The 24,643-nt window shown below is 37.8% G+C and overlaps 1 protein-coding gene across 4 annotated transcripts in view; it reads left to right on the top strand.

Moving 5' to 3' along the window:
• Window positions 1-24,643, top strand: part of rptor (regulatory associated protein of MTOR, complex 1) — a 215,479-nt gene that overhangs the window by 52,728 nt on the left and 138,108 nt on the right. For all 4 annotated transcript variants that reach the window (XM_088342559.1, XM_088342558.1, XM_088342555.1 and 1 more), the window contains exons 7-9: window positions 1,159-1,334; window positions 14,053-14,112; window positions 23,378-23,478. In XM_088342559.1, coding sequence (XP_088198685.1) covers window positions 1,159-1,334; window positions 14,053-14,112; window positions 23,378-23,478 — 337 coding nt within the window. The remainder of the gene's footprint in view (window positions 1-1,158; window positions 1,335-14,052; window positions 14,113-23,377; window positions 23,479-24,643) is intronic.

Here is a 24,643-nt window from a genome sequence, read left to right as displayed (position 1 = left end):
GCACTGTACTGTACATGGACATCGTTAGTTGCATTATTGTGCCTAGATTTTGAAGTGGTGTGACACAATGGATCAAGGGTCCCCAACCTTTTTCAAGCTGAGAGCTACTTTTTGTTACTAATTACCACAAAGAGCATCCAGTTTAAAAAGTATATCTGCAATACCAACTTATCTTGTTATTATTATGTTGTTACCAGTGACTGGACATGCATTTCACACTTAGGCCTTTATTGATGGATTTTATTTCAAGTCATATTTATTTACGAAAATAAATCTCAAAGGGCTGTACAGACTACTATTATACAAGCCCCTGATCTAAAACATTACTGTTTCTTTCTTTTATTTCTTTTTTTCTGTCTGTTTCCCTTTCATTCTGTGTCTTTCAGTCTCTTTCAGTCTCTCTCTCTCTCTCTTTTCTTCTAGATTTAACCCTTTTCTTTTTTTCTGGCTCTATCTTGGAAGTAAACAACAGGAGTTGGCCCCCATATTAATCACTTTGCAAACTCGAAATCTAATTGGCTAAACCAACTGTGTTATCAACACCTATTTTATGCTACAGAAAGCCTTGGCAAAAAATTCGGAGGGCCACCGGACAGATATCTGAGCCTGTCAACAATTAATGCCTAAAATGTCATTGGTTAAATACTTAAATATGAAATCACTCATCCGGAAGCAGCGCAACCAGTGGGAAAGCTTTGAAAGGAAGCTGACAGACAATTTTTAATTATTTAAAAATAATTCACTCACAAAATGTAATTACATCACATCAGATATTTTTAGGCCTGCAGAGAAGGCCTCGCTGACCCTGATGGCCCACCAGTGGTTATTAATATGTTATTACTGGATTAATTATTCGAATTATGGTTAAATGGACTCAGTAGACCACAAAAAAACAGTTCCGCAGGCACCCCAGGCTTTACCTAGGGAGCACCCTTGTGTCCAAGGGCACCACGTTAGAGACCCCTGGAATAGATGCAAATAATGTCCCCCCTGGCTTCACTGACTACGTTTTTCAAACGTAGTCAGTGTGATAATCCAGGCTGACATTCTGTTGGCCCAGATGAAAAGCTCCAAATGAATTCACACATGATGCAAGTTACATGTGATGTGTTCAATGAAAAAGAACAATGGAAAAATCATCCTTTTGTTTCTTTGCAGGTGGCCGCCATCAATCCCAGCCATCCACTCGCCCAGATGCCGCTGCCACCTTCCATGAAAAACTGCATCCAACTGGCTGCATGCGAGGCCAGCGAGTTACTGCCAATGAACCCTGACCTCCCTGCTGACCTTTTCACCTCTTGCCTCACTACACCGATAAAGATTGCATTGCGGTGGTAAGATTTTGCTTTATAAATCTATAAAATCCTGTTCTGATATTGGGCCTCATGCTTGGTTCTTAGCTGTTAACCTTATTCCAGATTTAAGAACAGGCCCATTGAATGAACCTGCTATTTAAAGGTGTGGTGTGTTGTTTGAGGTGTCCTCAAAAAGGTGGGGCTATAATTACATTTTTTTTAATTGACACTGAATCTGACTTTGAAAGACATTAAATTAATACATTGTAAATTTCATGTTGTTATTTTGTTCATAGACATGCGCATTCGACAATGTGGCACCGTATTTGAAAAAAGTGTGATGAGGAGATGAGGCAAACGCCTTTTCCTATGTCATCTATAACCCTAGTTGATAAGAACCAGCATTCTCACCGTAGCAATCTGGGTTCGAATCCCGTAGCATCAAGTGTTGTGCTAATGTGGACGGCGATATTACTATTATTATTGACTGATCAAAATATGATATGTACTACAGTAAAACTTTGTGTGTAATAAGCACCCAAACTTTTTTGTTTTTGTTTTTGGGTACAGAAAAGTGCGTCTTATACACAAATACGCTAACTTTTCAAGATATGATCGCCTGGTGCAAAGATAGAGATAATGCATTATTTACAAATTATTGTAGTGCACATAAAACTGCAGCCTGCCATGATTAACTATAACATATTGTCATACTTTGTTCACTGACTGACTGACGGTTTGACTGACTTATTATATAAAACCTGATATTGTCATTTAAATGAGTGGCAATGTTCTAGGCCTGGTGTGTATCTGTATAACTAGGCAACAAAGACTAATCGAAATTATTAGTAGCAGTAGTGGTAGTACTAGGGGTGTCTTGATATGACCCTGGTATATAATGTTTTTCCAATATCACCCCTAAAAGCAGCATCAAACTTAAGGCAAGACCTCAAATATAATGTCCAACATTGGCGTCCATATACTTTATCAGTGCATTCCAGAGTCTGCTCTTGCTTTTCTCTCTAGCAGCTCATGCAGAGCCCACATGACCACAACAGCAGAACATCGTAAGTAGCCTCACGAGTTGGCCATGGATTGGCCAAAATTGACAATTAGAATTGAATAAAATCGCAATCGCCCACACTGACAGATAATTTTGAGATTGTATTTTTTGCCCAAATTGCCCAGCAGTAGTACAAATCCTAAATAGAATTTGATTGATGTACCAATCCCATCAACCCTCGACTCATATTTCCACTCAATCAGGACTTTCAAATACAGTATACTATAGAGAGTGAACTGTGTTGTTTTATCATGATACTGTGATTACATTTAATATGTAATGGAAAACAAGTATTTTCAGCTCAAATGTTGGTTTTCTTCCCACTACTGAGCAGAAAGCAAAGACACTGCTGTGGTTCTTTTTTATTTATGTTATGTAGTTGCGGGAGGGGTTGGAAAGGTTGCTAAACATAGGCTAAAATGTTGCTAAATTGGAAACACCGCAAATAGAAGTTATGGTTCTTTCTACTTTGCGTGTGCAAGCATCTCTTCGTGCACTGAAAATAAGCTCTATATGGTCATTGAAGGCTGGTTTGAGACTGCTGAAAGCTGGATTTATTTTAACATTATTGGCCTTGGAAGCTTGAGAAAGCAGAATAAACTGTCCTATTTTCATGCCTCTTTTCCTTGGGTTGCAAGATCATTTCATCTTACTGTCATTCATATTTTATGCAACTTGTCATTGCTCCAATATTCAACTAAATAGACACAGTATTCTGGCTATTAAAGGGTTACAAAATAGACACATATGAACTGTGTATTTTCAAAATACTGTATACTATGTGTTTCAATTATTATAAAATATTTGTAAAGGTTGCCTGGGTGTTTTAGATTTTAGATGTGTCACTTCAAATGCTCTCATTTATAATTGTTTAAAGTCTTGCTGATGCTGTGAATAATTCCAAACTTATCTCTTCATTCCGAATACAGTTATCAAACAATCAATTTTAAGTTTTTGACGGAAAATTAGACCAACATGCACTAAGTGCGAGAGGCAGGTCATCGTCAGGAAGTGCCCCACTGGTGCAATTATCTTTCTTTCCTGCCATGAATGGGGAGGAGTTTACTCAGTCTTCCTTTGCGCTAAATCCATATATAGCTACTCTATGTCCTTCAGCATAATGAACCATCAATGTTATGCTATTAATAGTGATATCCATTCCCAACATGGTTTGGCAACAAGCAAACATTTGAATTGTATTGAGTCAACTGACCTTTGAAGCTCTCATCAACCATAAGTGAATATTGTGGCTTTTAAAATGATTTTGTTTTAGCTACTGTCAGCTTCGTGGCTTGTGATTTGGCTTAAGAATGCAGTCGTTGATTTTTAGCTTTTACACAAAATTTACAATGTTTTCTGACATATTTCGTCTTCAGTCAAAATTGCTTCTACTTCAGAAGACAATCATCAAAAAGAAATGCAGTTCATTTAAAAAAAAAATGTTATTAGTCTGTCTCATGTGAGCGTATTGAATGATTTAATCGTTTGATGCATAAAGACACCTGTCCACCCCATATAATCAGTAAGACTTTAACTTGTAACATGGCGATGACCAAAGAGCTGTCCAAAGACACCAGAGACAACATTGTACACCTCCACAAGTCTGGAAAGGGCTGCGGAGCAATTGCCAAGCAGCTTGGTGAAAAAAAGTCAACTGTGCTGTAAAAAAGTATTTGCCCCCTTTCTATGTTTCTGTGTTTTTTGCATATTTATCACTCACAGAGGATTCAGATCATTAAAACAATTTTTATATCATACAGAGGCAACCAAGGATTTTGCTAACTCAGGACTGTGCTGTGGTTGACAGAATAATAAATTCTAGTGTTTACCAGAAGATCCTGAAGGAGTATGTTCGGCCATCCGTTAGTGCCTTTAAACTCCAGTGTTACTGGTTTATGCAGCAGGAAAATGATCCAATACATTACATCAAGGCCACCTCTAAATGGGTAAAAAACAAACAAAATTATGGTTTTGGAGTGGCAAAGTCAAAGTTCACATTTAAATCCGATTGAGATAAGTGGAGTGACCTTTCATGGGCAGTAGGGCTGCAACGACAAATCTATAAGATCAATCATTAAAAGCTTTGGCAACAAAATTAATCATTATTTTGTCGTGTGGCACGATTTATACAGCACCCAATCCGTTAATTCAAAGCAAATAAGCAAAATATGCTGTGCACCTTGCACTTTGGTCTGGCAGAGGGCACTCCGTGACACTAATTTGATGCACTACGATTAGTGGTTCTCAACTGGTCTGATTTCAGGACCCACTATCTTACCCTTATTACAAGCTGCGATACAAATAAAAAAAAATCACTTCTTAATTGTATTGAATTTAAGAATTGTGCAATTTAAAGCAGTGATTGCAGAATATACAGTTTTCACATAAAAAAAAAACACCACCAAAACCATACGTATAAATACTGTATTCCCCTATTAGCGGGCTTCTGATCGTCTGGCGAGTTTGCAAATTGCCAAATGAACTGAAATTCCGACATTTCCAAACCGAACGAATATTTCGAAATCGGAATAAAGCAAACGTTTGATTTGGAAAAAAACAAAAAAAAAAAAACAACAAAAAAAAAAAGACTATTATCTTAATAATCGTTTTTTGCATCCCTAATGGGCAGTTCATGCTAGAAAACGCCAATATTGCAGGTTTGCGAAAATTTTGCAAAAAGTGGGCCAAAATTCTTCCACAGTGCTGTGTAAGACTCATGACCAATTATTGTAGATGTTTTATTTCGCTGTCAAAGGTGGGAATTACTTTTTTCACCAAAAATGTTTTGATTTTTTTTTTTTTGTGCCTTCATAGATGGATATATATTTCAAAACTGCATTTTGTATTTCACTGGTTTGTCTCTGTGTGATATTACATTTGGTTTGACTAGCTGAAACCTTTGTGAGTGATAGATATGGAAAAAACAACGAAATCAGGAAACGGGCAAACACTTTCTCACGGCACTGTATAGTGTAAGTCCATGCTTCTGCCAAGCAATGTACGAGTACAAATTGATAAAGCACATGACACAGCAATCGAGCACAATTTGTATCAAGGAGGAAACAAGCGTGTGACATCTATATGCGTAATGATACCACTGGTACTTCATCTCTTTTTTCGGATTGCTCGTAAACAACATACACTTGGGTTTGTGCGTTTGTCCAAAGGCATGCAAACGATTATATCGGATTGGTCCAAAAAACCCAATTCTGATCCCAGTTGGACTATTCCCTACATGTAAGCGTAGTCATTGTCCTTAAAAAAAGGGTATCAGTAGATTTCAAGTCTAACTGATGAAATTAATCCAAAACAATGTCTCATCTCATCTCATTAGCTGCACCGCTTATGGGGTAGGGGTCGCGGGGGTGCTGGAGCCCATCCGAGCAATCATCGGGCAGTGGGCAGGGGACACCCTGAACTGGTTGCCAGCCAATCGCAGGGCCTAAAACAATGTATTCACAGGTATTATAATTTGATCATGTATGTTCATTATTTGTAATGGCAGTTAGAAAACAATCATTCTATTCGTTTTTTAAAAAATAAATGTTATACATTTTTTACATTTCCTCCAAATAAAAATAACCATATTTTCCAGATTATAGAGCACACCTGAAAACCCCAACCTGGCCAGAATTTTGAAAATACGCTTTACAACTCCTTGCGCCTATATATCACAGAATACGGTAGACACGATTGGAAATGCATACAGTAATTGTACACCATGGTGCCCCCTAAAAACAGACCACGGACTTCTTATGAAAATAGCTCACCAGTGCTGGGTCATTGTGCTTTTCTAGTCAAATGAATGTTTTGGGGGTTCATTAAGTTTATTTAACCTTACTTACATTAAATAACCTGGTAATTATATAGTAATAACATAAGTTGTTATTTTAGAGATGCATACCAAACTCCTTGAAAAGGGTTGGAGACCCTTGGAATAACCTATAAGAATAAAGAACAAAATGCACTATGCAAATCAGTGTTTTTTGCACAAAGAGTAAAGCAATTGTGTGATAATGAGATTAAATGTATCGCCTATTTGTATGTAATCAGTATCACTAGTGGTCTAGTGGAGAAGTGTCTCCAATGTTTTGTGATTTTGGTCAGCGACACTTATCGACCAATCAATCATTGCTCTAATTTATACGTTATGTGTAAAAAGAGCAGTTATCCACAAATAAACACAGTAGTGCTTACTGTAGTCTTAATTTAAGGCGCCTTAGAGTCTGGTGCGCCTTATGTATAAAACATATACGACAAAAGACCATTTTTGAGGTTGCACTTTATAATCCGGCGCACCTTACAGTCCGGACGATATGGTACCTTTCACTGCTGGGCTAATTTCAAAAGTGGTTAAGGGTGTTCCCCCTGCTTTTTTGGTGAGCCACCTGGTGACTTTGGGCACCACCTTTGTGACGTGTTAGGAAGATAATGATGTAGAGTATCAGGTCCTCAAAGCTTATGGGAATTATTGTAAATTCCCAAATATATGTCAATGCATGTTGCGATATGACGAGTCTATTAATCGATAGCTAAATAAAGATGTGGTTGGTAATACTGCAAGGATAACTGCTCATACAAGCAACAGCGCAAAAAGAAGAATTATGTTATGATTTCATATGTCATCATTGGGTGTGATTTTAAAAATATTGTAATTAATATTGATTGTTAATCACACACCTTTAACCAACATTCCATATGTAGTTGTCAATAGTTTTAACCATACAGTACTCTTGACTCATTTTTTTCTTCTCCCTATACGGATTTTGCTCAGATTTTTCTTCTCAATTATACACATCCTTAGAAAATAAGTCTGAGGCTTATATACTGTACAACATTTGGTGGAGTTTTTGAGTGGGTGAAAGGCTGCACTGATGTGTTTGCATACCTGGGTTTTGAAACTTTAATGAGAGGCAGCAAGGGATGGATGAGGGTGATACAGAGAGGGAGAGGGGAGAAACAGGCAGATTGTGTGCGTGCTTGCTTTACATCGCTGAGGGGAACAGAGATCCTTTACCAATAGCAGTATCTGAAATAACGTCTGCTTGTGGCGTGCATCTTTTACATCGGGCGTACAACTTATACAACGTCTCTGCCCGGGTCGCCGACAACTTTTAAGGGAAAAAACATTTTCGGTTCGTTTGGCAATTTGCATACTCGGCAGCCAATCAGAAGCCTGCATCCAATAACTTCGTGCTTCCGGACATTCCCGAGCGTTATAAGGTCGTGCATTTGCATATCATTTTCCAGAGTAGATGCACGGAGAACACAAGAAAAATTGAGAAGTGCTTAGGAATCAAGCCAAAACCTCTGCCCCAGAAGAAAGATTCAAAAGAAGCTAACAAAATGTATGACGCTACTAAAAGTAAAAGTACATTAAAAGCATCGTGGAAGGAGGAGTTCACGCGGATTGCTGCAGACGACAGGTACATACTGATGGCAGACGGAAAACAGTGATGTCATGTCCATGCAATGAATGTTATAAGTAGATATTTAATAAACTTAATTTTAAAGTGTTGTTCTGTGTTATATTCTGATTATCAATCCTTAATACTACTACTACTCTCATCTCATCTCATCTCATCATCCGTACCGCTTATCCTCATTAGGGTCGCGGGTGGGCTGGAGCCCATCCCAGCCATCTCCGGGCAGTGGGCAGGGGACACCCTGAACTGGTTGCCAGCCAATCGCAGGGCACACAGGGACAGACAACTCATTCGCTCATTCACACCTAGGGACAATTTGGACCGGCCAATTCACCTGAAATGCATGTTTTTGGAACGTGGGAGGAAACCGGAGTGCCCGGAGGAAACCCACGCAAGCACGGGGAGAACATACAAACTCCGCACAGGATGTCTGGAGCTGGATTTGAACCCACGACAGGTTCCCATGACATGAACTGTGCCGCACAAGCGCTAACCACTGCGCCGCCGTGCTGCACTACTACTACTATAATTTTTTTTTTTTTTTTTTGCCATTAGTCGTTTATTGTGTTTCAAGGTGTGAAAAGTGGGGCAGGCAACTTTTCATTGTTGTCTGCCCTGGTGTCTGGTAACTTTTTGTCGTGAGTGTCAGACAATGCCAATAGATATATATTTTCTAATACTTTTATGGAATAATCAGAATGCAAAATGAAGAGCAGTTTAAGACATTAAGACTTACGAAAGAAGTTGTTTAATATCCATTGTGTTGTATCATCCACTTTGTCAATTCAGATTCTTAGACAACACTGGCAAAAGGGTTTCTTTTCTAATGAAAGAAAAGCATATTTACACATACCAAAAAAAATCTATTTCAAGAAGCAGAAAAATGAATTCTATACATTAGAGCTGATGCATGTGTGGATTTAAATTAGATAAATTATTGACAAATATTTCACTCTCATATAACATGTATGGCCTATGCGAGGGAAATGCAAAAGCACTGCATACTTTCTCTCAAGGTTGGATGGTGTATTTCAACATCACATTAAAACTATGATGATGTAAAGCAGCATCAGAGCTGTCAAACTCATTTTGTACGGTAGCAAGTGGGCTGAACAACACAGCTTTATAAATTATACATTAGCGTTCAGCTGAAAATATTTCCTCAGGTATTTTGATGCAAGTTATTAGAAAACCCTGTAAATATAAATGAGGATTTCTACAGGCGCTTTAAATCTTAAAAATTCTTGAATTTTAATGTTTTGTTGTGTTGTAAATGCTTGAAATTATTAATGTTTGACAAGAAATCTACTTAAAAATGACTCCGACACTGCTCTATTTGTCTTTGAGTTTCTTCCTATGTAATTAGCGGAAGCTGCCAGTAGTTTGTATGGCATTGTCCTATAAAGTGTAATTGCCCCCTACGGTTCATGCCAGAGAGGACAGGTGCATGCAACACCTAAACAGGGCACTATACTGTAAAATGTGCAGTAGTTTAAGGGTTACATATCAGTTATGGACATTTAAGATGGGCCATGCAAAAAAAAAGAATGTAACCTTTTCCAGTGGTAAACTTTCTTGGGAATAACCTACTTCAGCTAGAAATGTAAGCTACATATTACCGTCATTTTACCCAACACCTGGATGGGAAGAGGTTTGTCTCAAAAATATTTAAACACGTATTCAGATCCACAAATATACTCGCGACTTACTCAACATCTAAAAATAATATGTCTTTATAAATGCACAGGCAAGATTAAAATGTGAATCACAATTGTAATTGGATCTGCAGAATTCAAGATTCACACCAGATTGAAAGTCCTTAAAAAGTACTTAAATTTGGCCACGAAAAAAGAGTACGAACCCTGATAAATTCGCGCCATTGTTTACAATTAATTTTTATAGAGTAATTTGATATTTGCCAGGTCAGTGGCCTTGTGGTAGTGATTGCACTGCGACTGGGAGGTCAGAGGTTCAGTTCACTGGTTATCTGAACGACTTTAAAAGAGGGAAGCCATTGCCTTCCTCCTTGACTCTCAGCATTAGAGTGTCATTTTTTTAGGAGTGGGTGGGGTAGAACGAGCATGGAATGATGGGATAAAGCGGAGCACACAAATTACCTCACTTCAGTGTGCCATACTGACTACTTTAGGTTCAAGTATTTTTTTTGGCAAACAAAAATGCTGAGAAAATATTCATTTCGTAGCATGCTAATAAACTGGTAACTTATATGCCATGTAGTGGACGATAGTAACTTACAAAATAGCTTATTCAAAATAAGACTTTTGGTCTTTGCTCAAGCGCAGCATGACAATATGAGGGGACCCTACTTCCCTGGCAACCAAACAAAGACAAAAACTCACCAGATAACCTTCTCCGACTAGGAGACACTGTTGGGCTACGTGTTGGTGGTGCTTATTTTATAGCACTACCACAGTTTTCGGACTATAAGACACACCCAAAAACCCCAAACTGGCCAGAACTGTATTGCCATCTTTATTATAATCATTTATATTTTATTATGTATCAGTCTATATCGCTGGTCCCGATTGCATAATAATAGTGACAACCGGGATTGAACCAGATAGCAATGGTGGGTGCCGAATCCTCTAACCACCAGGCCTTTAGAGATATGGACTTTGGATGCAACGGTAATGGAACCCAGATTGTGGCGGGGAGAGCGTGACTAAAAATAGTGTGATGATGAGAAACTCGATTCCTTTTCATATGTCATCTGTATCCCTAATGGTCTAGTGCAGGGATGTCTAAACTTCAGAAATCGGGTCAAATTTGGTAAGCTGAAAATGTGTGATGGCTGACATTTTTTGAACATTCCTCTGGGTCTCATGAAAAAGAGATGCTGTGCAGTGTTTCTTTATATTATATTGTTTGAAAACAGCCATCGTCTCTTGGCAAAGGCGTGTGTTTCGGATTTCGGAGGAAAAATACTCCAATTTACACTTGTCCTGGAAGCAGCGGCCCTCTCAGTCAACTTTTTTTTGTATCTACAGTCACCATGTTGGAAATGGTTTGGGCTAAAACTCACAGAAAGCAAAGGGCAAGGTGGCAAAAGGGCTACTACTATAATCTAGTGAAATGGTGATATTTTTTTCTTATTTTTTTGGGTACAAATTTGTCTTATACTGTTGTCGACATTACTATCAGGCCACATATTATTTCTTTTATAACAGAGGCTTTGGGCAGATAAAAGTTTGATCACTGGCCGTAATTGGGCCCTATGTCGGACTTTGGACATAACCCGTCTAGTGGATAGGATCTGGCTACCATTGCATCTAATGTTATGCAATTGTTATCAGTGAGAGATTCTTTTTTCATCTTTTCTGCAACCCTAGCCCTGACTGTAGTTTTAATTCCATGTGCATTATAGTCTGGTGTGCTTTATATATGAAAAATTATATCACCAAATACTATTTTGGGGAGTGTGCCTTATAATTCGCTTTTAGTCACTCACTCCACTAACTCCAATAAACAAACCTACTAGATAGATAAACGCCCTTCACTGCACTTTACTCTCACAAAGCAATCATCATTTTAGTTTTGGTCTGGAGTGTTTCCGTCCACATTTGCCTAACACTCAATACACAGACATTTGTTGGCCTGGAGAGGGATTGGCACCCCCAGGCTGTACTTTCCCACTGAACACCAAAGGAAATGGTCCCACTACAACCTTAGTGATTAAGGGAACCAACCAATCAACCAAAATCTCAACCCACCTCGCTGCTCAAAGTGTCTTTGATTGCTAGTCATTTTTCCCCCATATAACCACACAATTAAGTTTTGAGAAAGCGCCCTCAAGAAAGACTGGTAGGCAGAGCGTCAATCCGTTGTCTGCAATATCATTGGTTATTTACTCACAAAAACACAGCACACATGCAATGCAATAGCAAAATATTATATTTAAATGGTCATTCAAACGCACAACGAACGTTGAAGGGCCTTTTGGGGGGAAAGAAATTGTCACTGCAGTTGAAATGCACCACACTCTTCACTTTCAAAGTGTTTGCCTTTTAGCCAAGTGTGTCAAACATGTTTTATCTGCTTGCTACTAGCTAAGTAATATCAATAGACTACCGTAAATTCCAGACTATAGAGCGCACTTGATAATAAGCCGCACCCACCACTTTTTGAGAGATTTGACCCTTTTGTACTTACACAAGCCGCACCCATGTACAAGCCGCGGGCGATACACTAAAGCTTGCGACACTGTCACAAGTTTAACCTGGGCCAGGCTGTAAGTTAGTTTTTTAGTTTGAACAATTTTATTGACACTTTTAACAGCAAATAAACAATGTGAGGTTTGAACAATTTTTCTCGACACTTTTAACAGCAATTAAACATATTCACAATTTCATTATATCATTTTCTAACAATATATGAGGTTTGAACAATTTTTGTCAACATTTTTAACAGCAATTAAACACATTCACAATTTAATTATATCATATTCTAACAATATGAGGTATTCGCTTACTATTGTCTCCTCCTGCACAGGTCTCTCATGTTTTTTTTTTGGTTTGAACAAATTTATTGACACTAATAACAGAAAAAACAATCATGACAATCTCAACAGCAATTAAGCACATTCACAATATTATATTTCAATATGACTTTTTTAACAGCAAGCACAATGTGAGGTTTGAACAACCCTTCTCGAAAATCTTAATAGCAATAACTTCATTGGTAGTACACAAAGTTGATTAAACAAATAGAAAATGATACCCGTAATTAAGGTATGATGCAGACTTGTACAGTCGGAGTCCCGCTCAAAGTAATCCAAGGAAACAAAATGTTTCCAAAGTTAAGGGTGGGAAAAATATATATCCACTATTGTCCGCTGCGACAACAGAGAGATCTACCGGTAACTCAGCTTTACCACATTTCCCATCAGCCCGCTCCTTGTTTTTGATTCGTCCGTAGAACAAATAACAGAATAAATCTCTAAAATAAATACATTACAAAAATATACAGTTGCAAATACATGAATGATCAGGGGGAGTGTGAGGGTCAAACAGAGTTGCCGGATACAACCGAATGTTTGATCTTACATTACACATAGTCCAGTGTTTTTCCGAATTGCTCAGTCCACAATTGAATGGATTTGGGAGTACAGTCCATAAACATGCCTGATTAAATTCGCCGTCGACGATAAAGCTCCGTTGGGGTGTGCAAGCTGCTGTTTAATGATAGCAGCTGGCAGGAGATTTAGCGCTATGCTAACGTTAGCATCCGGTGAAACTTAGCGGTGGAAAGTATACAGGAAACACAAAGACCACAGTTAACTCTCCCGGTACATAGAAGGGTCTGCACGATACTGCTAGAAACTCCATATCGAGTGAGCAGTGTGTGTCAATGGTTCGGCTATTATTGTAGCGCGTAGTCTCCAACCCCTGTTTTTACCGGAGTCTTCGTCTCGTTCGAGCCGGTGATGTAATGCGGCGTCGGGAAAGCCAAGACTCCGTGATGGCAAAAAAATATATATATCCTCCAATTCTGGACGTTGTTGTTGGCAATCCGCAGCTCAATTCACTCCTTGTGGACGATGGATCTGGCATTGGTTGAACATGCTTGGGAGCGCTGGTCTGTGTGGTCACCTTCTTAGCTCAGCCTTTGCTCCGTCGTTGTCATTGTCGGCAGGCGGGCAAGCAAATCTTCCAGGGAGATCCGGTGGTCTCTGTATATCCCTCGGGATGTAGTGGATATTATTGTAAATGCGAAGGGAGTCGAAGGGAAAATAAGAAGGATCAGGGGACACTGAAAAACAAATAGCGGCTTATAGTCCGGAATTTACGGTATTTGAATCTCTCAAGAGGCTCTCTCAAAATATCTCATTGTGTCCACACATTAAAAAACTTACATGCATGCTGAACATGCACACACACACACACACACACACACACACAGTCTTGGATGCAAAAATGTGCCCTAAACATTGGCATTACAGTCACTGTAGAATGTACTTTCTGTTTTTGTCCAATTCGGATTGTTAAATTAGTAAAGTTGTTGGACCTAAACTGATTGCACCAGCTGCTGTCTTTTCCTCGTGGTTCAAATAAATGACCAAAAAAGCTTTTAAGATACAGTGAGTGTACTGCAGTTTTCCTTAAACATTCTTTTCCTAATGATCAAAAATCACTTTTTGTGTTTACAGATGACTGGAAACAGTACAATTATTACTCAGTTTTACAAACTTTGAGGTTTGTTTTACTACCTTTTTATAATCGCTGACATTGACTCCCTCTTTGTTTTATAGGTTTTGTATGCAGAAGAGTGCTAAGTTGGTGCCGGGTGTGACGCTAGACCTAATTGAGAAGTAAGTGATTTTTTTCAAAGCTACTGCAGCTTCTCGTACTAGCACCCTTGTTGCTGAAAGTGTTATAGCCTTATGGAGCTACTTGTATTTCTGATAAATTTTTCATGAAATGAGTGCAGGGTCCGTAAGGGTTATTGAAATACATGAATTTTGTTTGTGTTTTCAAGTACGGGAAAAGTGCTTTACTTTTGGGTGAAGGGCTTATAAATGCTTGAAATTGTTGCTATATTTCAGATAAAGTCTGTTTAAAAATGACGCTGACACTGCTCTCTGGAGGCTTCGCTTTGCTATTGAATTCATTCTTCCCTCGTTATTAACAGCAGCTGACATTAGTTTGCATGGCATTGTCCCGTGAAGTTTCATCACCTCCTACGGATGCGCCCAAGTGGACGGGCGCATGCTACGCCTAAACGGGATAATATGAAACGTATATAAGTTTAATGATTGCCTATCAATTACGGACATCTTTTATAGTCCTTGCAAAATATTAACGTAACGTTTCTCAGCAGTAAATTGTAATGGGATGAACTACAACGCTAAGCTACATATAACATTTTACTGAATAGAACTGTCAATCAAAGAGAATCCAAAACCGTGCATGTCATGTTGGCAAGTTCCAATTGTCCCCGTGTGTGGGAACTGTCAGTATCTGATGAGTCTGATAAAACTGCATATGAGCAGTCTGGAAAATTGATTGATTATTGTCAAATTTTATCTCTCATCTACCAGTACCACAAAATTTGAACTAGTTGCTACATGCCTGCTTAAAACAAAGACGTCACATAACAAATAAATACCATATTTATAAGTATATTGAGCGTAGAGGCTGGGGTCAGGAACCTTTTTGATTTAAAAATATTTAAATTTTTCTTTCTCGTGAGAGTCAAACCGTATATTTGGAGACCAATTAAAACAAAGCTGCCAAGCTTGATCTCCAGATTAAAGCTTATTCTCCAGTCCATTTTATTTCACAGTGTGCAACTGATGAATTAAATATAAGATTTGAATATACGAAATAATAAAACTAAAGCCTTTGTCCCATATCAACTAATACCCCACTTAAATATTTGTCTCCACCCTTCCATGTGCTAAGATTGTTGTGGTCCATTTTGACCGTAATTTGTGTTATGAATAATGGTTGTAAGAACAAGGTGATAGCAGAGGTCTTTCGTAGAAAAGTCACAGAATACTGCAATTGAGAAAGCTACAGATGTATTTACTTTCATCTATGTGATGTAGTCTCAGCTTTGATCTTGGGAATCGAGCTGTCATCATTTGCTCTCCATTCCGTTTAATAGATTAAAATCTTTGACATTTTTAAAATCGACAATCGTAACGTGCATCGTCGATCAGTTGTCATTTTTTATAACTTGTGCAAACTCTATGTTTGAATAATCACCCGGGAAATGGTAGAAGGTAGATGTCATACACTCATTGGTATTCTGATCCACCTAATCGTCAAGGAGACACAGAAAAATCCTAATGGCAATTCTTCTTACCAGCTTTAATAGTAGAAAAGCGCTACAGCGCTTCAGCTGCTTGTGGTAGAAACGCGGTGTTGCACCCCTGGCATAAATTTGTTTAAGAATATATTTTATCTCAGAGCCAGATGTAGTCATGAAAAGAGACCTAGATCGCGAGCCTAATGTTCTCGGTCCCTGGTTTACCATTAGAATGCATACCAAGACTAGTTTACCAATTATTGCATTCTTGAATCATAAACGTGTACTTTTCTTTATAATCGCAAACAATCTTCACACACAACCTTTGTGAATAATAGTCTTAGGCACCTCCCAATGTTCATTTCTCCCACAGAAGTATGTAACCCGGACTCTAACTTTCTCCATGGACTGTAATTGGAGTCAGGATTGAGCCAAACTCAAATCAATGTGACAAGATAGTACTTGTAGGTTAAAGCTGTCATGCTATTGATAAATACACACCAATCTATTAGTTTACTCAGCGAGAAACATGATTCAAACAACAGGGCTTGCAGAATACAATATCCGACCTAGGGGGAACTACATTTAAAGGCATATTTTGCGATAATTTAAACTTTAAATAGTTCCCTGAATTGTTCTTTTCCTCCAATTTAGCTAACCAACAGACACTGTGTTACCTACTGGCTGCAACTATTGCAAACAAGATCAAATTGACAGGTGCTATAACTCATAGAGGTTCTCTCCCACCTCAGAAAGCTGACTGCCAAAATAGGTTATAACCTTTCTGCATCAATCAATGAAAATAAAATAAACAATCAAATCGAAATACAGTTTGGCATCTATAGGGGTTCCTGCGTGGCAACCTAATGGTAACCAATGGTGTTGGTGACACCTGTCAATGAGGCCACATCACATCCATCCTATACATGGTGACTAGTATTAAAAGTACTCAGCCATGATGCTTGATTGAATACAAAAACTCAAATATCAAATCAAATTCTTTCTTTTCGTTTTACTCATCAATATTTAATCTGTCACACTGGAGAAACACTATGAATTTCACGGACAGGCCTGTGAATATTGAGGAAAGTATCTACAGAAAAAAATTGCTTGATCCCCACCGTCTATGATAAGACATTTTATACTTAGTGAAAGTCACCATTGTTACTTACTCTCTTTACAACCCTATCCTGTCGGTGGAGGAGTTGTGAGGAATATTTTAAAAGTGAACAGATTTCCTGACATAAGAAAATGGCAAACTTGAAAAACAATGGAATGTCTTTGATTATTAACGAAAGGCACTCACTTTGTCGGTCCCCAAGAATAGAACTGTCAATCAAAGAGAATCCAAAACCGTGCATGTCATGTTGGCAAGTTCCAATTGTGCAAGAATAAAAACCATGTTCTCTTTACATTTCTGTATTAACTTCTCCTTAAATGTCATCAATAGACACATCACAGTCATTAAGTGTGTTGTTCAGTTGGCAACTGAAGGTTTCAAGACTTTGGACGGTTGAGGGTTGGCACGTTCCCCTAGTTCAGGGGTCAGGAACCTATGGCCCGCGAGCCATATATGGCTCTTTCTATGAGTATCTGTGGCTCAGAGACAAATTTGATTGCCTGCAAAATTTCTCCATCTTGTTCAAAACCTGAGTTGTCTATCCTATCCAGGTACACGCAAAGCCAAACCAAAGCTAAATAACATGGTATTACTTCGCAGTATATATAGGGCACGTTTTTCACTACAATTTACAGTCAAAAAAAGGAGGAAAAAAACTCGTTTTGGCTGTACAACGCTAAAGAATCCTTTATATAAAAGTTCACTATCTAATCTGTGTTCAGATACCTTATGATGAATCCACAGAACTGTAAATACGCGAAAACACCGGAAGAGAACTTAGTCATTTGATTGGGTGAGTGGGAGGGATGGGTGAAGCTATGCAAAAAGTGCAAGCACTCCCTCCTATCTCTCGCCCTGCGCCGTCTGCCCCAAAAGTGAGCTCATCAGGCTCCCTATTTGCAGAATGTTGTGACGTTTTTACACAATAACTGCTTGCATCTGGTTTTGAAACCAATATGTATGAAAAAAAGGGTCAAAAGGAGTTTAACCGATCTTGAGTAATTGCAAGAAAGAGACAATTTTAAAGTGGTATGTTTGTTGATTTTGGGACAGGGGCTCTGGCATTATTCTCTTTTCATAATTTTTATCAAATCATCAAAAATAAATGTGCTGAAGACTAAACTTTTGTCTGGGGCGCGGGTTTAGCAATTTAGTAAATTTGTCTCATAATATATGGTGTGGCTCTTTCCCAAAATAAAATTAATATTTTTTGCTTTTATGGCTCTTTGAGTCAAAAAGGTTCCTGACCCCTGCCCTAGTTAATGAAAAATGATACTTGTGTTGTCTCTGAGGTGAATAATGAATAGTCTCTCAGCTCATAAAATAACAATGACCTTAAAATCATTGGCCAACTCACAGATGAGGCATAAAACTAAGCATTCTATTTAAAGGAGCTGTTTTTTCTTGACTTGGAATAATCAAAGTGCTACAATTGATTGAATGCCGGTGCCTAGAAGGATTGATGGCACACCCTTTAAGTGATTTTTAGTGTATTATAATACAAACTGTTTGCACTTTTGTAAAATAGTTTTCTGTATAATTCACAAAAGTTTGTCAGTGGATAGTCAACATACTTAGTGGATATAAGTAACATCAATGCTAATCCAGCTGTGAGTGAGAGAGTGAGTGAGTGATCTTTTTTGGTTCCATTTTTAGTTTTTTTTAAGTAAAAACCAGGCACAATATTGTTAGGTTATGTTTGTCCTCATCAAACATAAAATACATATTTCGTTTTGCAACTGCTCACAATCTCAACTTCCCACATCCTGATTTTTTTTTTTTTTTTTTCAAAATTGTCATTTAGATAAGATAGTCACGACTTAGAGTGCATGAGGTATTTTTCTTTTCACGAGCCACTCACGTGTTTATCTTGCTCAAGCTTTCGCAAGCTGCAGTCTTTCTCTTCTTCATTTTTTTTTCTTCACACCCACTCACGCTCATCCTTTTGCCCTTAACGGAGGCCGATATGGTGGACATGCTTTTTGCAGGCAAGCCATTAGAATAGCATATAACAACAAACCTTTATTTATCAAGAAAGAACACTCACAGTATCTAAAACGTGCTTATCCTGAAAAGTTTATTTTTGGGCTATATTAATTTACTTTGTATATACTGTAATCAATAAACTTTTGTATATTATGGAAAATTAACCCACACTATTACCAAGCAGCAGTTCAATCGTGAATTTAATCCAAATCTGGATTCATTTTATGAACAGTAACATAACTTTCATTTTTCTGATATCTTAATCTTAGTCAATCACCAATGTTTTTGACACACTTAATTAGACCTTACCTAAGACATATAGCAGATTAAAAATGAGTGTGTCGTTGATATGAGGAATCACCAATTGTACAATAAAAAACATCTCAATATTTTAGGAGTAGTCAGCCTGCGGCCTCTTGTTTTCCTGCGTGCACAAAATACAGCAGATGGCTAGCCAAACAAAAGGTGGAAAGTAAGCTATACACGTTACATCTCTTGAATGAGCAGGGATCAGAATGGAGATTTTCATTTTCAGCTGAAATAGCCAGGGTCCAGGGGCCGCAGCCAACAGCATTTATCTTATTTGCTATGTGAAAATTGCACTAGAATGAATTAAATCCAACAAAACAGAAACCATGTATTTTTTTCAGTTTTAAGATGTTTAAAACAATTGGGGGATTACAATGTTACAACCATCACCATTGTTGTTGTGTTTTGATGATGAAGATGGACCTCGTATTTAGCTACTAATCAACAATATATATGAAAATCATTAATAACCATTCATCATTAATTTGAAAATAGAATGCACAAACTAAACATGCTTAAAGAAAATACATGTCATAAATTTAGTTTATCCTGTTCTAAATATTGTATAAACACAAAAGATAAAATCATTTCATAAATAAATAGATTTATAAATACCTCAGATTGGGATTTTCTGTCACACAGGGGAACCAGTGGTTGACTGCTGCTAGTATTTGAAGTGGAAGGATTTGGAACGGCCAATAATGTTGAACCGGTTGTGTTACTGTTAGTTTCACTGACGATTTTAAATACGGATCCTAGTGCATAATTTGATCGCCGGCAAGCTATTTTTGCTTTGTGCTTGTTCATTTTAGCATGATCGATCAGTGCCACACAACCTCGCGTACCATAATTGATCAGATCGACACAGTATAGACACTTTGCTTTCCCTGGAACATCACACTTTGCGATGAACGGGCTCAAACTTCCTCGATCTTTGCGCCGATTTTAACGTTTACTGTGACAGTCTTCTCCAGGATGACGCCTTAAATTTATTCTTGATTCCTTTATCAATCTCGGAGACAAAAGCCTCGTCTTCTTTTCTTAGAATTTTCATATTTACTTTTTCAAACACTCATTTCACTGTTTGAAAAGACCGGAAGGAGCGCCATGTTTGAGAAAGCCAATGCTCTGAACAAAAGCTCCGCTGATTGGTTATCATCGACCAATGGTAGGAGTCGATCTATTTGCTTCTTTTTGCCGATTTTTCTCGCGATCTCTAACTGCTAACTTGGGGTGATGAAACAGTCACGTATCATACCTCACCCCCCCCAAAATATTTTCTCATCGAAATTAGACGATTTACGGGAATGACCTTTGGTGTTCAAAAACAGCGAAAATCCGCGGATCCGCGGAAAATTCTGATCCCTGAATGAGAACAACTACATCAGGGTGCTTAAACTCATTTCCAACTGTGGCCCAGGAGACAATAGTTCCAGGCTTCGTCTTAAGCCGAAATTTAATGTCAGTGCATTTTGCACAGATCTGATATGAAAGTGACTTCTGTCCTAAATGGTAAACCAGGGCTCCAAAGCACAATAAATTAATTACGAAATACTGCCAGAATTACGCTGCATGTGAGAAAAATCAGCAAAATGTGGGATCCGTTAATTTAAACGCAGTATTTGAATGTCGGCCGGTTAAAAGCCGCTTTGGTTAAAAGCACGAAACTGAGCAAGAGAGAGGGCACACAAACGAGCAATTGAGTTATATTGCAAAGGGTGTTTCAGTTAGTTGTACGTCTTCCCTGCAATATGATTGAATTGCCAATTCCTAGTTTGGCCGATGGTATTTATTCACATCTACACACAGCATATGCATATCATAGATTATTATTTTTAACAAATAAACCAATTTAATTAATTAAATACTTCATTTTTATGCCCAACCTCACCCACGACCTTGCTCCATTGGCCCCCAGGTTTATAGAGTTGGCAACCCCTGATTTTCAGTAAATGAGGTGCAGCAGAAAGGTTTTGGGACTTTTTTGCCCAAGTTTTATGTATTTTAGTTGAAATGATCTGAGCACTTCAACATCCTGCTTAACCAGGAATTTGATGTAGACATCACTACCCTAGATGACCTGCCAATATTTCCCCCGTTACAAGATCTGGACTAGCCCCCAACTTTCTCAGCTTTCTGCTCTCTTAAGAATAAGTGCCCTGTTAACGATAACATCCTTGCCGAGCTGTAAAGGAGGGTAGCTACCTCTATACAAGGACGCTGCACAAGTACATCACCAAGGTCTGGGCAGATAAGAGTATCCCATAACGATGTAAAGATGCCCCTATTGTCACCATTTATAAGAACAAGGGTGACAAGGCTGTCTGTGCCAACAGTAGGGGTATCTCGCTCCTTGCTGTTGCTTGTAAGGTCTTGGCGATGGTGGTTCTTCAGAGGCTGACTAATCACATCACGGAATCAGTGCTGCCTGAATTGCAATGCGGTTCCAGAAACAACCGAAGTACTGGAGACATGATTTTCACAGCTCGTCAGCTCCAGGGAAAATGCAGAGAACAACACCAGGACCTGTTTATGTACAATTTGTCCAAAGACTTCGACCGAGTCTGGAGAGAACTCTTAGGAGATTTGGATGAATTAGCAAGTTTGTTACATCATACGCCAATTCCATAATGTAATGACCGCAAGGGTAACTATAGGAGGACAAGAGACCGTCTCCTTCCCTGTACGTACAGGAGTTAGGCAAGGGTGTGTACTGGCCCCAATACTTTTTAACATCTTCTTTCTGTGTCATTCAGCTTCTCCACGAGGATATTGAGGACAGCAGCAATGTTGGCAATAGTCTAATGTAGCTGCTTCTCAATGCGTGTTCTTATTTGACTTGTGTCCTTGGATTTCGTGAAACATCATCAGTCGTTGCCTGAATACTGTTTTATGAGACATGAACACCAAATGCAGGAATTCCTGGATCGATATTCTTTACAACTCGCTTGATCAAGGTTGCATTAGCCCTTGCTTGCAAATGCTTGGCAATGAAAAATTACCCAAATTAATTTTGTTTTTATGAAGGGAAATATCAAAGAATGTTAGTTAAGATGTACGCACCAATTCATTCCAATTTTTGGGCGGAACATTCTAAAGTATATCTTTAAGATATCTGCAAAACAGTATTGCCTGTTCTTTAATTAAGAACTGAACATACTAGCCCTGAAATTGACTGCATTCAAGTCAATTCATATATATAATCTTTAACTTACCTACAGACTAAGACGTAAAGTCAGGCCATAGGTAAAACTTAAATATACAGATTCTTTTTTCACATCTGTTTGAGTAAAATAAAAAAAGGTATAAATAAACAAAAAAACATCCACTTGAAACATTACTTCATTGCTAAACCAGGGTGTCAAACTAATTTTCACTGAGCGCTAAATCAGCATAATGGCTGCCCTGAAATGGCCTGCTATAACTTATAAATGCAATTTGTATGTAAAATAAATTAACTACTCGTTCATGTACTGATTTTATTACATAATCCATCCACAAACATTACTGTTGTGTTAAAAAAAACTGTCACTACACATATATTTGTTATAGATTAAATACAGAAATACCTCTACACACAAGTTACTCAAGCTAGGAGAAATCCGAGATATGAGATGGTATTTGAGTAAGATTTATGCCCTGTCATGCGAAACAAAATCCAAGTTATGAGAATTTCAGAAATTAAGAATTAGAATATTTATTGTCATTGACAAAAAGACAGAATAAATATACTTAAATATAAAGATCGGGGCTTTAAAGTCATTTTATCATCTTATGTATTTTATCATTGTATATTTATGTTCAATTGCAATTATATTGTGTTTTTAGTGATCAGGAATATGTTTTATAGCTATTTACGTTTAACTTTGATACCTTTGAGAGGCTGGGACCAAATTAATTGGTTTTTGGTTATTTCTTATAAGGACATTTTCTCCATTATATTTATATAAGCCATTCCAGTAACAAACACAAACCGGGAACAAGTTAATGTTGTATGTTGGAGTATCACTGTTTAACAAAATAACAAAATATTTTGGACCTTTTTTGGATAATTTACTAAATATTAATGCCAATATTATTGTTGACCAATTGAATTTACATTTGTATTCTAGAAAAAAATGAAAGAGCAAACTGGACAATGTATGCTTGTATTTGCCATTCAGTTCAGTGCAGTACTACACCATATTCAAACTTTAGATTTATACATCCTATCTTGCTAAATGTCTGTTTTCCCGCCTCGTTGGTTTGACTTTCAGAGGTAAGGCTAATGCCTGCAAATTTACAATAGATACCCTCGATGGTGTGTTCTGACAGTGTCGAGTGATTGCCACTTTGTGTCCTGAATCATTTTTCTGACAGGCAATGAGCTGCTGACACCGAGCCCTCTGTGTTGTTGTTGTGTGTGCAGGATCCCTGGCAGGCTGAACGACAGGCGCACTCTCCTCGGAGAACTCAACTGGATCTTCACAGCTATCACTGATACCATTGCCTGGAACGTGCTGCCCAGAGGTGCGGCTCTACACACATGAACAGATTTGAGATTTCAAATGAATCCACTGCAGAATTTGAAATGAAGCCATCTATAATTTAATGTAACAATGAAGTAAGAGACTTGGTAAAACTGGCAGAAAATTGTCACGGGCCAGCTGGTGAAGCACTTCAGCATAGTCTGAAAGGATTCCTAAAAGGTATTTGCAAATTCTTAAACATGTAAAATGTGATGAAATTGTGAATATCTTATGCATAATTTCTATATTAATATTTCATCAGTATATTCCAATTATTTGCCAACATAATGCCTTTTGAAGACAGCATGTTGAGAATAAACCAAAGGACACGGCAAACCCGTGCTAACACCAGGCTAGCCGATCACAAAACACTAATTGAGTAGCCAGGTTAACCAGGCTGGTCAACTTTGAGAGTAAATTTCTGGAATATTTTGCAAGACATTTGCATAATTGTAGGAATGAACCTTACACGTTTTGTGCTTAATTGAAAAAAGTCTGTTTGAGAATACTTTTAAATGCAGAGTGTGTTTTTTTTTAAATGCCAGCCACACTCTTGAATGAATACTCACTCTTACAAATTAATTCTCATTGTGTGTGCATTGATATTGTTTTCAGGTTGAGGTGTTTGTGGGTCATAGTGTTGTTGATTTTTTAATGTATGTAGATGGGCAGTAACCTGAACAGTTGACTCTGTTGTACCAAATAATTGAATATCATATTTTTAAATTATATTTTTAAAATGGTTTCCAATTGTGTTTCCACTGATCCTCTCAACTCCATCCTTAGTTTGTAACCTCAAATTGACATAAAAAAGACACCAAAATTCTAAATGATCTAGATTTTGTTCTATCAAAAATGTATGAACTTGATTTTAAAATGGATCTTAGATTGTTTTCCCTCCTAATCTCCCCATCCTTTCCACTAGTTTTTAAATGGATACGAAGTTTAAAATGAAAATGAAATATCAAATTAATCTTGATTTATTTTTTTTGTTCGTTTTTATTACCGTGAATAACCTTATTTTCCTCTGATATAATAAAAACAGGACCTATTTTAACGTTACAATTTTTTGTAATAGTGTTATGTGGTCAGTTTTGTAATCTTACTGCCATCTAATACCAATCACAGCTAAGCTAATTTATTTTATTGAATAGAACAGTTAAGAA

The sequence above is a fragment of the Urocampus carinirostris genome, chromosome 8, assembly GCF_059441175.1.
Source record: "Urocampus carinirostris isolate Australia breed hairy pipefish chromosome 8, RoL_Ucar_1.0, whole genome shotgun sequence".
Taxonomy (NCBI): domain Eukaryota; kingdom Metazoa; phylum Chordata; class Actinopteri; order Syngnathiformes; family Syngnathidae; genus Urocampus; species Urocampus carinirostris.
Note: the sequence above shows the minus strand (reverse complement) of the source record. Positions and strands in the feature narration are given on the sequence as shown.